General features: G+C 44.1%; 1 protein-coding gene across 1 annotated transcript in view; it reads right to left on the reverse strand.

The window, feature by feature from the left end:
* col7a1l (collagen type VII alpha 1-like) overlaps positions 1 to 14097 on the reverse strand; it is a 267567-nt gene that overhangs the window by 14614 nt on the left and 238856 nt on the right. The window contains 14 exon segments of the mRNA XM_077501253.1: positions 1414 to 1476; positions 3604 to 3666; positions 3731 to 3838; positions 10043 to 10123; positions 10219 to 10254; positions 10555 to 10626; positions 10701 to 10772; positions 10844 to 10900; positions 11791 to 11826; positions 11920 to 11955; positions 12054 to 12098; positions 12177 to 12236; positions 12296 to 12331; positions 12557 to 12628. Coding sequence (XP_077357379.1) covers positions 1414 to 1476; positions 3604 to 3666; positions 3731 to 3838; positions 10043 to 10123; positions 10219 to 10254; positions 10555 to 10626; positions 10701 to 10772; positions 10844 to 10900; positions 11791 to 11826; positions 11920 to 11955; positions 12054 to 12098; positions 12177 to 12236; positions 12296 to 12331; positions 12557 to 12628 — 837 coding nt within the window.

The raw sequence follows: 14097 nt of genomic DNA on the forward strand, positions 1-14097 counted from the left end.
AACATCGATTATTAGTAGTCAAGAACGCTGATAACCGATATTCATTTTCACTAAAAGGGAAAATCCATCCATCCATACATTTTCTTGACCGCTTATTCCTCACCAGGGACGCGGGGGGGGGGGGGGGTGCTGGAGCCTATCTCAGCTGGCTCTGGGCAGTAGGTGGGGTACACCCTGGACTGGTTGCCAGCCAATCGCAGAGCACACAGAGACGAACAACCATCCACACTCACAAGCACACCTAGGGACAATTTAGGGCGCCCAATTAACCTGCCGCGCATGTCTTTGGAATGTGGGAGGAGACCGGAGAACCCGGAGAAGACCCACGCAGGCACGGGGAGAACATGCAGACTCCACCCAAGGAAGGCCGGAGCCTGGACTCGAACCCGAGTCCTCAGAACTGGGAGGCGGACGTGCTAACCACTCAATCACCGTACCGCCCTAAAAGGGAAAATATTGGCATCAAAAATGTAAAAAAAAATAAACTCCAGCTCTTATTTATATTTATTCTTAATTGTTAAGCATGTTTATGAAACAACATTTAGGGTTTGTAAAATGTTGGAGTTTAAAAAAAACAAAAACTTAGCCAGTAGAAAAAGTTCAGGAGTATTCCAGGAGCAGTAGCCTGTCTTCAAAAGTAGTTAAATAAAAACTCAAGTAAATAGCTCCCTATTGTGTACTATGGAGCGGAGCCCGGTAGGGGACATGACAAAAATATTTAAGATTGAAATATAATGTAATACTTTGCAATATAACACAATCCAATTGTGTTATTACGGAAGTGCATTGAAATCACTTGGAAGAAATTTTTATTTATTTATTTATTTATTTTTTTTACTCATTTTTTGGGGGGAGCTTTGTTTTTTGAGTCATTTTTTTCTGTTTTTCTTAATATTTTTTTTCTGTTTTACTGAATTTTTTTCTGTTATAAAATAAAATATTCTGAAAAACAGGAAAAAAATATTCAGAAAAACAAGAGGAAAAATTACTCAGAAAAACAGTGGGAAAAATTGAGAAATAGCTACGGGAAAAAATATAATGCAATAGTTAACGTTATATTGCATTGCAAGTATTGCATTATGTACTTTGCTACAGTAAACAATTTTTTTTTAACTTTCAAAATATCTGAAGTATTAAAATTTTACTCATCTAGTTTTAAAGGTACAGACCGTTCCCAGGGTCAGAAGCATCTATGAAAATTGAAATAATTAGTTCCCTGATTTTTTTCTATTTCTTTTTCCCCTGAACACATTTTTTAAATGGAACTATTTTGGGCCGTATGATTCTTCAAAATGGCCGATGCAATATTGGTCAAAATGCTATCAGCCCAGCCGATAATCGGTCTATCCCTCATTCTTATGGCGTTTTTGCCTCAATGTTTCAAAAAATCCCGTTTTTGTTTATGTAACAAACCTTTTCCCCTTTCTCTCCAGAGTCACCCCTGACGCCATTGATGCCCGCGTTGCCTTTGTCGCCCTGATGGAACAAAATATTTCAAATAAATGCAGTCGTGCCTTGAGACTTAGACTTAGACTTGACTTTATTGATCCCTTTGGGATGGCTCCCTCTGGGAAATTTATATGTCCAGCAGCAATGAGAACAGATAATAAAATAAAAAATAATTCAATCAATCAATAAAGTGCACAGCACCAAACCATACCGTTATGAATTGAATTATACATACATGATATATAAATATATATATATATATATATATATATATATATATATATATATATATATATATATATATATATATATATATATATATATATATATATATATATATATATATATATATATATATATGTACAGTAAAACCTCCGCTGACGAACGCTTAAGCTCACGAACTTTTCGCCTCAAGAACATTAAATTCGCGAGCATATAATCTCTGCTGACGAACTAGTTTTCGGCGGACGAACCAAACCACGCGGTCGAACAGCACCACGGTGGCGGCCACGAGAAGCTGACGCACGCTCACGGCGTCCCAGTTCGTCACCCCCTTTCTTTTAGTGCGGACGCGGTTTGTATTTGATAGACATTTTGGACCATATTGAGTGTACTTTTGCTATTATGGGACCGAAAAAGACCCCACCACAGGCTAGTGTTAAGCCTAATGCTACGTTCTCACCAAAAGCGAGGGACGGCGATTCGGCGGCGCGTTTGCATTGTAGTCAATGGAGTTCGCGCCACTAAAAAAAGCGAAAGTGCTATCACGTACCTCAAAAAAGGAGAAAATAGTGCCACGGCTGTTTAGTCCCAGGAAAGAGGTGAAAGTAGTTGGCGGTGCTCACTTTTTGTTGACTCGCTACAGTGCTCCACTTCCTTGTTCACCAAGGGACACGCCTCCTCCGCTCCGGTGAACACGAAAGCGCGAATGAGCGGCAACCGTTCCATAAACACTCTATGTGGTGAAACGCTCGCGAATGAAGTAAGTCTACCATTGCTACCATCCTTAAGAACTACCATCACAAAGGTAAATAAAACGACTTTATTATACAGTACAGTTTATTTCTTTAATTACAATACAATAGCACATTTATTATACATAAAATAAGGTATATTTATGTGTAGTTTTAAGGCTTATTTAGTAGAAAATTATGTTTTATAGGGACCTGGGAACGGATTATTCTCATTTTAATGGTTTCTTATGGGAAATAAATGTTCGGAAGACAAACTTTTCGCCTTACACACACTTTCTGGGAACCAATTATGTTCGTGAGCTGAGGTATCACTGTATAAATGTATATATATACATATATATATATATATATATATATATATATATATATATATATATATAGGGGTGTTAAAAAAATCGATTCGGCAATATATCGCGATACTACATCGCGCAATTCTCGGATCGATTCAATAGGCGGCTGAATCGATTTTTAAACTTCCATTTTTAATGGAAAAATATTCAACAAAACGTCTTACTTTGAGTTAGGGTTCACACCTTAAGCATGGAAGAATGTTATATGAACGGAACATTAAGCCTTAATATTTTATTTTAATGCTGTTCAAGCATGAAACAGATTACAACCTGTATAAGACTGAAGTTTCAGATAAATAAATAATACATTTTCATACAAATCTTACACTCTACAAGTTTACTGATTAGTATTTTCTAAATTTGAATAAATAAAATCGCAACAATCGACTTATAAATTCGTATCGGGATTTATCGGTGTCGAATCGAATCGTGACCTGCGAATCGTGATACGAATCGAATCGTCAGGTACTAGGCAATTCACACCCCCAATATATATATATATATATATATATATATATATATATATATATATATATATATATATATATATATTTATGTATATATATATAGATATTTTTCCTTGGTCTTTCAGGTGTGCGCACTTGACTGGGGCCAGTATAATGCTGACAGAGCCTCAGTCAGCTCTTCGCAGAGGATAAGGAATATCAGCATGCGAGTCCTGCTAAATTGTCTGTCCACATGTTTGGCTCCAACTTGAGTGTTCTGTTGTGCAAAAGGTTTGACCACTACCACAACACTGATGCTATTGGTTAGCACATCTCTGGCATTCTGCGTTGCTCATTAGCACCAAGCCAAGGTGACAATTTTACCTTCCGTCCGGCGAGTCCATTCAGGCCGGGTGTGCCGGGGGTGCCTGGCGTGCCTCCGTCCCCCTGTTGAGAAACAATTACAAAACTAGTCTGGGAACATTTGTGACTGGTGAACTGAATGGCAAACCTTTTCACCGCTGAGACCGGGACTTCCAAAACGTCCTGGGATGCCCCGGTAGCCCTTCTCTCCCTTGGGCCCCTTATCTCCTGCTGCTCCCAGGCCTCCTGGATCCCCCTGCAATGTGCACGATCAAGACTTCACAAGATTAGAACTAATGTTCATTTTTATCAACGAAAAGTCAACAAAAATCATTTCGTCAACGCACCGGACTAAAACTAGACTAGACTAGACTAAAACTCTCATTAATAAACAATAACTGGGACGAAATCAGTATGCGTTTCCGTCAACTACTGTAATGAAGACGAGATGAAAATCTGCTTCACTTGTGGACTAAAATCTATCAACGTTTTAGTTCATGAACAAAAACGATGAAAATGATACAATTTTGTCAAATCTTGTCTCTGCTAATCTGTCACATCTGTAACACTGTCATGTGACATACGGCACAAACACATGGGACAGAAATGAAATGTTAAAAATAAAGAAGTAAATTTATAGTGAAATAGTTTTAGATCTGAAAAGGTTCATTCAGTGGCGAGCGGTGAGTTTTTGTAGTGGACATGCTGAAGACTCACATATGCGAGCGCCCGTAAGGGCACGAGCGAAAAATTTTTGGGGTATTTTTATTTTTAATTTCAATATTAAATATTATTTTATACCGCTGTGTAGGTATAAAATTAAAGCAGAAATATTCAGGACTGACGCAGGTTGATACGCACACACTGTAATGTAACCAGTTTCGTGGTATATGAAATGACAAAATCACAATTTGCCAATTCCTTGGAATTTACAGTATTCGGAACTGGCTTGTGCCCATAATGTAAACTCAACCGGAGAAGGGAAAAAAAAAGATATAGCAGAAAAGCCGCAAGAGGTTTCAACCAACAATAAAGTTTACTGTGTGGTGATGAGAACATAATTCACCCACGGAACGTTGGGACCAAGGAGGAGTTGGATGGGATGAAAGGATGAAAGGGTAAAAGAACAAAATGTTGGTAGGTCTGTGAGCCTGTGAGTTGTTGTTGCTGTTAACACTGAGAAGCTGATGTCAATAAAACGCCAGTCTTTGGCTCCGGACTTCAACACTCCGCCTCCGACTCCCGTCACTACTCGCTACATTGGTGACCCCGACATCCACCTCGTTGCCGTTTCCGAGGCTGATAATTTGATCGAATTGAGCGACATGGCGAACTCCGCTGATCTCAAGTTACCGGAGTTTTGGGAGTCGGCCGCAGCGACGTGGTTTGTACAAGCTGAAGCTCAGTTTGCCATCCGGGGAATTACGGACGATTCCACGTGCTACTACCACATCGTGTCCGCGCTCGGGAGCTCCACGGCGGCCAGAGCCGTGAGTTTTATCACCTCTCCCCCGGGATATGTACGCGGGGCTCAAAGCGTACAACCTTAAGACCTTCGAGCTGTCACGGCCGGAACGGGCTCGACGCCTTTTCGCCATCCAGGGCCTGGGGGACAGTAAGCCGTCCGAGCTAATGGAAAAAAGGCTGAACCTGCTTGGCGCGGAGGAGCCGAACTTTTTGTTTATTGAACTGTTTCTGCGCCACATGCCTCCTCATGTCCAGACAGCGCTAGCGAACACTACCATCTCCGAGCCACGTGCTCTGGTGGAGGAAGCTGACCGTTTTTTCCTGGCCACCCAGCGTTACAACCACGATGTCTTGCCCTCTGCACGCACCTTCCCAGTCCCGGCGGTCGCAACGGCACCTCATAGGGCACGCGCTGCCGTGGATGGCCGATCAGCACCTGACTTATGCTATTTTCACGCACGTTTTGGAACCAAGGCGAAGAGGTGCCGCGCCCCTTGCTCCTTTGTTGCGTCGGAAAACGGCAACGCCTCCACTCAGTTGCAGCTGTGAGTGGGGGCGCACAGTGCCGGCTGCTGTTTGTCATGGACACCCTCTCCAGACTCAAATTCCTTTGTGACTCTGGCGCCCGCAGAAGCGTGTTGCCTGCCTCGGTTGAAGATGCTGCCGGGGGCACTCACGGCCCGCACCTGTCAGCGGCCAACGATGCACCTATACGGACCTACGGCACTAAGACAGTGGATGTATGTTTTGGGGAGCGCCGATTCACTTGGGATTTGTCACTGCGGACATTTCTTTTCCCCTTCTAGGCGCGGACTTTTTGTGTGCCCACAGTCTACTGGTGGATGTTAAAAATGGCTGCCTGTTGGATGCTGTGACGTTTTCCACTGTTGCTTGTAGGTGTGATGTGGAGACGTTTGAGGGCCTCGCCAGCCCGCTCTCAGATGACGACGTGTTCACGCGGCTTCTTGGAGAATTCCCCAGCCTGACCACGCCTACATTTGCAGCCACTTCTACCAAGCATGGGGTCGAGCACCACAATGAGACCGTAGGCCCGCCGGTTCACGCTAAGGCCCGACGCCTCAACCCTGATAGATTGGCCACAGCTAAGTCCGAATTCGCCAACATGGAACGCCTTGGCATAATTCGTCGTTCGGACAGCCCGTGGGCCTCGCCTCTCCACATGGTTCCGAAGTCGGACGGCGGCTGGCGACCGTGTGGAGACTATCGCTGCCTCAATGATGCCACGACGCACGATCGCTATCCGGTCCCGCACATGCAGGACTTCTCTGCCCACCTGGCAGGTGCGAAGGTGTTTTCCAAGGTGGATTTGGTACGGGGCTATCACCAAGTTCCGGTACACCCCGCCGATGTGCCTAAGACTGCTGTGATAACACCTTTTGGACTGTTCGAGTTTCTCAGGATGCCATTCGGCCTTAAAAACGCGGCCCAGTCTTTTCAGCGTCTCATGGACTCTGTTCTCGGGACATGCCGTTCCTCTTCGTCTACTTGGATGACATCCTAGTGGCCAGCTCCTCCATCGGAGAACACCTTTCACACCTCCGGCAGCTTTTCTCCAAGCTCAGCCAGGCTGGACTGATTATTAACCAAGCTAAATGTGTCTTTGGTGTGCCCTCCATCCAATTCCTCGGCCACCTCATCAACGAGGACGGCGCCACCCAGCTCCCGGCAAAAGTGGAAGCTGTTGCCGCTTTTCCTCGACCCCGGGGTCTCCGCGAGTTCATCGGGATGGTGACTCTTTACTACAGGTTCATCCGCCACGCTGCCCATGTGATGCACCCGCTTTACGACGCACTTAAGGGTGTGGCTCCTAACCGTGCGGTCGACTGGACGGATGTGAGAGTCAAGGCTTTTGAAGAGACGAAAGTCGTTGTTGGCCCACCCGCGCCCGGATTCCCCGATCGCCCTCACTACTGACGCATCCGATTTTGCCGTCGGGGCCATTTTGGAGCAGCGCGTCGAAGGTGCGTGGCAGGCACTCGCCTTTTTCAGCCGCCGGTTGGTCCCTCGGGAGCGCAAGTACAGCACGTTCGACAGGGAGCTCCTTGCTGTCTGGCTGTCTAGCCGCCACTTCCGCTTCATCCTGGAGGGCCGTGAGTTCACGGTCTTCGTCGATCACAAGCCGCTCACCTTCTCCATGTCGAAGTTGTCCGAGCCGTGGTCCGCGCGGCAACAGCGCCAGCTGTCGTTCATATCTGAATACACCACAGACATCTGACACATCGCTGGCAAGGACAACGTGGTCGCGGATTGTCTGTCCAGGGCAGCCGTCAACACGGTACAGCTGGGCCTCGACTTTTCCCGGATGGCGGCCGACCAGGCTTCTGATCGTGGCACCCAGTTACTTCGGGGCTCCGACACCGGGTTGCAAGTTGAAAGGGTGGCGGTCGACGACTCCGGGGTCGAGCTGTGGTGCGACGTCTCCATGGGCTGGCCTAGATCGCTGGTGCCCTCTGGTTGGCAGAGGGCTGTCTCGACATGGTGCACGGTCTCTCACACCCCGGCAGGAAGGCATCGGCGAGGTTGGTGGCTCAGAAGTTCGTCTGGTCTGGGTTGAAGAAAGATGTACGGGCCTGGGTCGATTCATGCGTGGCTTGTCAGCGAGCCAAGGTCCACCGTCACACCAAGGCGCCTTTGGAGACTTTTGTTGTCCCTGCGAGGAAGTTTGACCATGTCAAACTCGACATCGTAGGTCCGCTTCCTCCTTCCCATGGCTTCACCTACCTCCTGACGATGGTGGACAGGACGACCCGCTGGCCGGAGGCCGTTCCCCTCACCTCCATATCGACCAATGACGTGGCCCGGGCGTTTATCGGGACCTGGGTCGCTCGGTTTGGACCGCCGGCGGACCTCTCGTCCGACAGGGGTGCGCAGTTCACGTCAGAGGTTTGGAATTCTGTTGCTGAGAGCCTCGGGGTCAAGCTACACCGCACCTCCGCTTATCACCCTCAGGCTAACGGGCTGTGTGAACGGTTCCATCGTTCGATGAAAGCCGCTTTGCGCGCTGGACTTTCTCACGGTAATTGGGTCGACAAGCTACCCTGGATCATGCTGGGCCTTCGTACTGCACCTGAGTTGGTCTATGGACAGGTGCTAAGAGTGCCAGGAGATTTCATTCCGGACGCCTCGACGCCTTGGCCCGCACCCAGGCCTGGGCCGCCGGTGGATGCTGCTGGTGCGTTCCAGCCCGTGCCCACGTCGCAACATGGCACCCCTGTGTCCCGGGTGCCCCCCAACTTGCAGTCTGCCGAGTTTGTTTTCATCCGACACGATGCACACCATGGTCCCTTGTGTCCCCCCTACGACGGGCCATTTAGGGTCCTGCAGCATGGTGCAAAGACTATGGTCGTGGATGTTGGGGGCCGTTCCGAAACTGTTTCTGTTGACAGGCTTAAGCCGGCTCATGTTGACCTGGCCGGACCCTTGGACTTGCCCCGCACCCCCCGCCGCGGCCGCCCCCCTAGGCTGCACCTGGGAGACCGTGCGGGGTCCCTTCCAGTTGTTCCTGCATCCCCGCCAGTTGGTGCGCGGGACTGTTCTGATGTTTCTGCTGTGCCCCTCCCGCCCGCGCTCCCTGGGTACTTTACCCGCAGGGGTCGGGCAGTTTTGCCGCCCTGTCATCCGGAGTTTGATTATGGGTGAATTCTGGGGGGGCTTGTGTGGTGATGAGAACATAATTCACCCACGGAACGTTGGGACGAAGGAGGAGTTGGATGGGATGAAAGGATGAAAGGGTAAAAGAACAAAATGTTGGTAGGTCTGTGAGCCTCGCGCAGAGTGAGTTGTTGCTGTTAACACTGAGAAGCTGATGTCAATAAAACGCCAGTCTTTGGCTCCGGACTTCAACACTCCGCCTCCGACTCCCGTCACTACTCGCTACAACTGACCTATTTGGACAGCCACCTAGCCACAGATGTTTCTCGTATGTCCTTTCTTGAAAGTGAGGAACGAAATTCGTCCCCGTTTTCGTGATGATTACTCCAGTAGGATGACCACTTTAAATGATATTTTCGCTGGACCATTCCTGGAGCGCGCAGGAGGACGCGGGGCACGGCCTTCTATCTCCGGGACGCAAAGCCACTGACTGCTAGCCAGTGCTAGTTACAATATAACCAGCACAGTACAACAGCTCTCGATGCTAGCAGGAAAAAAAGTAAAAAAAAAAAAACGCCTCCTCACCTCCCTCCCTCCAGTGAGACCTGTGTTGCGTTCACAAACAATCAGGCATCATATTGCTCAACGTAAATGGCAACCCCACTTAGTTCTTACACTTCCTTTCCTCAAAAGTTCTCCGGGAAAAGGACACTCATTGGGATTCGGTAATGAACTTGAACTGAACAACGACTGTTGACCACAGAACAAGCCAAGTAAGCCAATTTTTCGCATGCATGTTGTCAGATAGGCTGCGTGACCGACAGCCTTTTTGCCATGCAAAAGCCACACGTACCAGAAACAATGTTCACGGAACTAACACACTTGATTTCTCATTGTGTCTGCGCGAAACAAACTGTCGACTTCTCCGCACCCCGTGAGGAAAACAGGACAAAATATACAGGAATTTAAGACCAAAACAGTAGAGCCACGGTATTGTATTTTAGAGGACACTGACAGAAATATTCTCAAGGATTTTATTTTGAAGAGGTCAGGCAAGCACCGCCTAATAGCTTACGGAACGCCACTGGGTTCAATATAATCGGTTAACAAAAAAAATAAATATATATGCAAGGGTAAAATTGTTCTGACTAAAACTAGACTAAAACGTTGCCAGTTTTTGTTGACAAATAAAATTATGTTTTCTTGGACTAAAATAAAGACAATTTTAGATTTATAGTTGACTAAAATTAGACTAAATAAAATTGGGATGAGGTTGACTAACAATGATTAAAAACGAACAAGCGTGACAAATTGGACTAAATTTCAAAATGGCAGACAAAATGAACACTAATTGTAACCGACATACTTGTGGGTCGTGTACCTGATGACCCTTCTGGCCTTGCAGTCCCGTGTCTCCTTTGTCCCCTTTGGTGCCATTCATGCCATCATTTCCGGGGCGTCCCTTGAAAAATGACATCACACATATTCCTGACACCTCAACCGGCTGGTGTAGAGACATTTTGGATGTTTTTTTTTGTTTTTGTTTTTTTTTTTTACCATGACGCCGAGATCTCCTGGTTCTCCTGGATCTCCCTGCACACAAATTGTTTGACTCTTTCAATATTTGTCAGCAGCATAAAGGCTAATGCATCTTCGCCATGTTTGCTTTTTTCAACTTTGTGATGTCACAATTATTATTAAGGTTGGAACTCCTATGGAAATAGGGGCAGGGAAACCAAATAAAAGGAGAGGGTGAGGAGGGGATTTTTTTTTTTTTTGCAGTAGTGAATTGTATCGGCAAACTCGCAAACTTTGAACTGAGTGTCTTCTCTCCTTTTTGTTATGTTTAATAAATGTCATAAACAGGTAAACCTAGCAGGAGGGTTTACAAACCTTCTGACCACCTGGTCCTCGAGCGCCAAAGCGTCCCAAAGCGCCTTTGGTACCAGTGTCACCCTTCAAGCCCTGGAAACAACAACAATTTTTAAAAAAGGCAAGTACTCATCTTAGGCTGTAGGAGAGAAACGTTTTGCTCATGCCTTAACTCCGGGTGGCCCATCCTCGCCCTTCTCTCCTTTATCGCCGTCAAAGCCCGGGGAACCTGGCTCACCCTGCAACACACCCAATCAAGGACGTGTCAAGGGTGCACTCAGAAAGCCTGCACGCGGTAGAAGGCTCTCACCGATTTGCCTTTGGCGCCTTTCAAGCCACGAGGGCCGTGAATGTCAAGCGCGCTCCCCTAAAGGGTAGAAGGAAACAATGACCATTATTATTAGACACTAGGGCTGTTATGGAAATTAAATTTGTCAATATATTACAGTACGTAAATCTCGGATCAATTCAATATGCGGTCCATTAGATATTTAAACATCCGTTTTTGATGGAAAGATTCAACGAAAAAACAAAAACAAAAAAAGAGTCTTACTTAAGGGTTAGCGTTCACATTTTAAAGGGATACTTGACTCATGAAGCAATTTTCAGCAGTAAAAAGTTCATATTTTGTTCAGAATGAATTTGATAACTTCATTATTTTTCATGTACATAGAATACCTTTAAAAAGTCATTTTCTACTTGTTGTCGACTGATGATGATGACATCACCTGTGCTGAGGAAGGAGGTAACGACGAATCATGGCTCACCTGTTTTCTGAGTTTGGTCAGTAAACTGAGCCATGATGGGTCGTTAGCACAGGTGATGTCATAATCAGTCAACAGCAAGTAGAAAATTACTTTTTAAAGGTATTCATTGTACATGAAAAATAATGAAGCTACCACATTAATTATAGACAAAACATGAACTTTTTAACTGCTGAAAATTGTTCAATGAGTCAAGTATCCCTTTAAGCCTTAATATTTGATTTGAATGCTTTTCAAAAATGAAATTGTTTGTGCAATTGTTTGTTAAATACAGTGTTGAAGTTTCAGTTCAATACATTATCATACAAATCGTACAGTGTACAGGTTTACTGATTAGTATTTTCTAAATTTGAGTTAAAAAAAATCACAATAATCGACTGACAGATTTCTATCGGGATTAATCAGTATCAACTTGAATCGTGATACGGGTCGAATTGCCAGATACGAGGCAATTCACACCCCTATTATGTGATAAAAAAAAAAATGAACATACCCGTTCTCCTCTGATTCCTTGCAACCCACGTTCACCCTGTAGTTACACATAAAAGAAAAACAAATACCAAAACAAAACATCACGACGCCAATGGCAAGTTTGTTATTTGTGGAAAAGGACGTTGTTTACCTTGACACCTTTGAAACCGTGTAAACCTTTGGAGCCCTAAAAAAAAAAAAAAAACAAGCAGCAAGTAGATGAGTTAAAAAAAAAGTCGACATGGGTGGCAACGAAGCAAATCAAATGCAAGTCAAAGTGCTCACTACAAGTCCTGGAGCTCCTTTCACACCTGGCGCCCCTCGCTCACCCTGAAACAAAATCCAGGTGAGGCCTTTTCACCAACAGTGAGTTGAAAAAATAAAAATAAAATAAGGAAGACATCGCACCTTTTTGCCAGGGAAACCTGTGAAACCCAGAGGCCCCGCCTCTCCTGGAATACTTTCACCCTACAAATAACAGCAACATTTCTTCAATTCTTACTGTTATTTTTTGAAATCATATTTACCTTTGCTCCTTTCACTCCAGGTAGGCCAGGATATCCCTGCATCGGAAAAGACTAATGTCAGAACAATTTTGCATGCAGGAAATCACATTTTGCTTTCAAGTAGATGAAAAATGTCACTTCAATTTATTTTTTGTATAAAAAGCAACAGAGCTTCCATGCCGAACAACCAACATTTCAACATCATAAAAAAAAAAAAAAAAGAAAAAAAAAAAAGAAGAAAAAAAGAAAAAGAAAAACATAAATACGACACGTTATGCTCACATCAGGTCCCGCTGATCCTGGAGGTCCTGCACCGCCAGGCGTTCCATTTTTCCCACGTTTCCCGCGCTCGCCCTGCGTCAGTCAACATACAGCAAACAAACAAACAAACAAACAAACAAACAAACAAACAAACAAACAAACAATTATCAGTGCAAATTTGATGAAAATGAAACAAAAACTCAAATAGAAGCCATTGATTGAGACGAAAACGATAACTGACAGTTTCGTCAATGACTAAAAGGAAAATGAAAACAACACAGTGATGGAAATTCACACGATCCAATCAGAAGGAATCAAACACAGGTTGGAGAAAAGAACCACTCACAAACTCTTCACTGCACTTTATTTCATGTCATTTTTAATGTCATTTCATTCATTAATTACATTGGATTTATTTAGACTTAGACTTAGACTTGACTTTATTGATCCCTTTGGGATGGCTCCCTCTGGGAAATTTACATGTCCAGCAGCAATAAGAACAGATAATAAAATAAAAAATAATTCAATCAATCAATAAATAAGGTTATTACACCAGATAATAATAATAATAATAATAATAATAATAATAATAATAATAATAATAATAATAATAATAATAATAATAACAATAATAATAATAATAATAATTATAATACTTTAGGTAAAAACAAAGTTACATGATAGTCAGTTCAACATGTTTCATTGAAACAATTAATAAAAGACACCGTTTTGCGTGCAGGGTTATGATAGTTTTGGAATTTTTCAATTGAGCTCGTTTTGATTTCGTTTTGAGTTTTGTTTTTTAAAAACTGAGTTAGTTTTAATTACTTTTCAGGGTGGTTTTATGTTAGTTTTTTTTAGTTTTAGTTACTCTTAATAAATGCTTCGTTTTAGTTCATTTAGTATTAGTTTTAGTTTTTTTTAAAAATGTGTATTACTTGTGAGCAATATTTAAAAAACAGCATGGAAACGACATAATCTTTTGGTGCTTTTCTATTGGCTGCTGCCAGATGACGTCATTTCTGTGTGACACACTTTCAAACATCCTTATTCCGATTCATATTAAAATAAATCGATTTAAAAATCACATTTAAAATCATTCCAAAGGCTCATGCATTCAATTAATTACCAAAGACGAAAACAAACGACATTTTTGGAATCATTATAGTTAGTTACTTTTTTAACATAAAATGTAGTTTCAGTTAGTTTTCATTTTTAAAAAGCATTTTCATTTTTATTTGATTTCATTAGCAAAATTGTGGCGGCACGGTGGATGACTGGTTAGCACGTCCGCCTCCCAGTACTGAGGACTCGGGTTCGAGTCCAGCCTTCCTGGGTGGAGTTTGCATGTTCTCCCCGTGCCTGCGTGGGTCTTCTCCGGGTACTCCGGTCTCCTCCCACATTCCAAAGACATGCATGACAGGTTAATTGAGTGCTCCGAATTGTCCCTAGGTGAGCTTGTGAGTGTGGATGGTTGTTTGTCTCTGTGTACGATTGACTGGCAACCAGTCCAGGGTGTACCCTGCCTACTGCCCAAAGCCAGCTGAGATAGGCTCTTGTGA

This window comes from Festucalex cinctus, chromosome 16 (assembly GCF_051991245.1).
Source record: "Festucalex cinctus isolate MCC-2025b chromosome 16, RoL_Fcin_1.0, whole genome shotgun sequence".
NCBI classification, from domain to species: domain Eukaryota; kingdom Metazoa; phylum Chordata; class Actinopteri; order Syngnathiformes; family Syngnathidae; genus Festucalex; species Festucalex cinctus.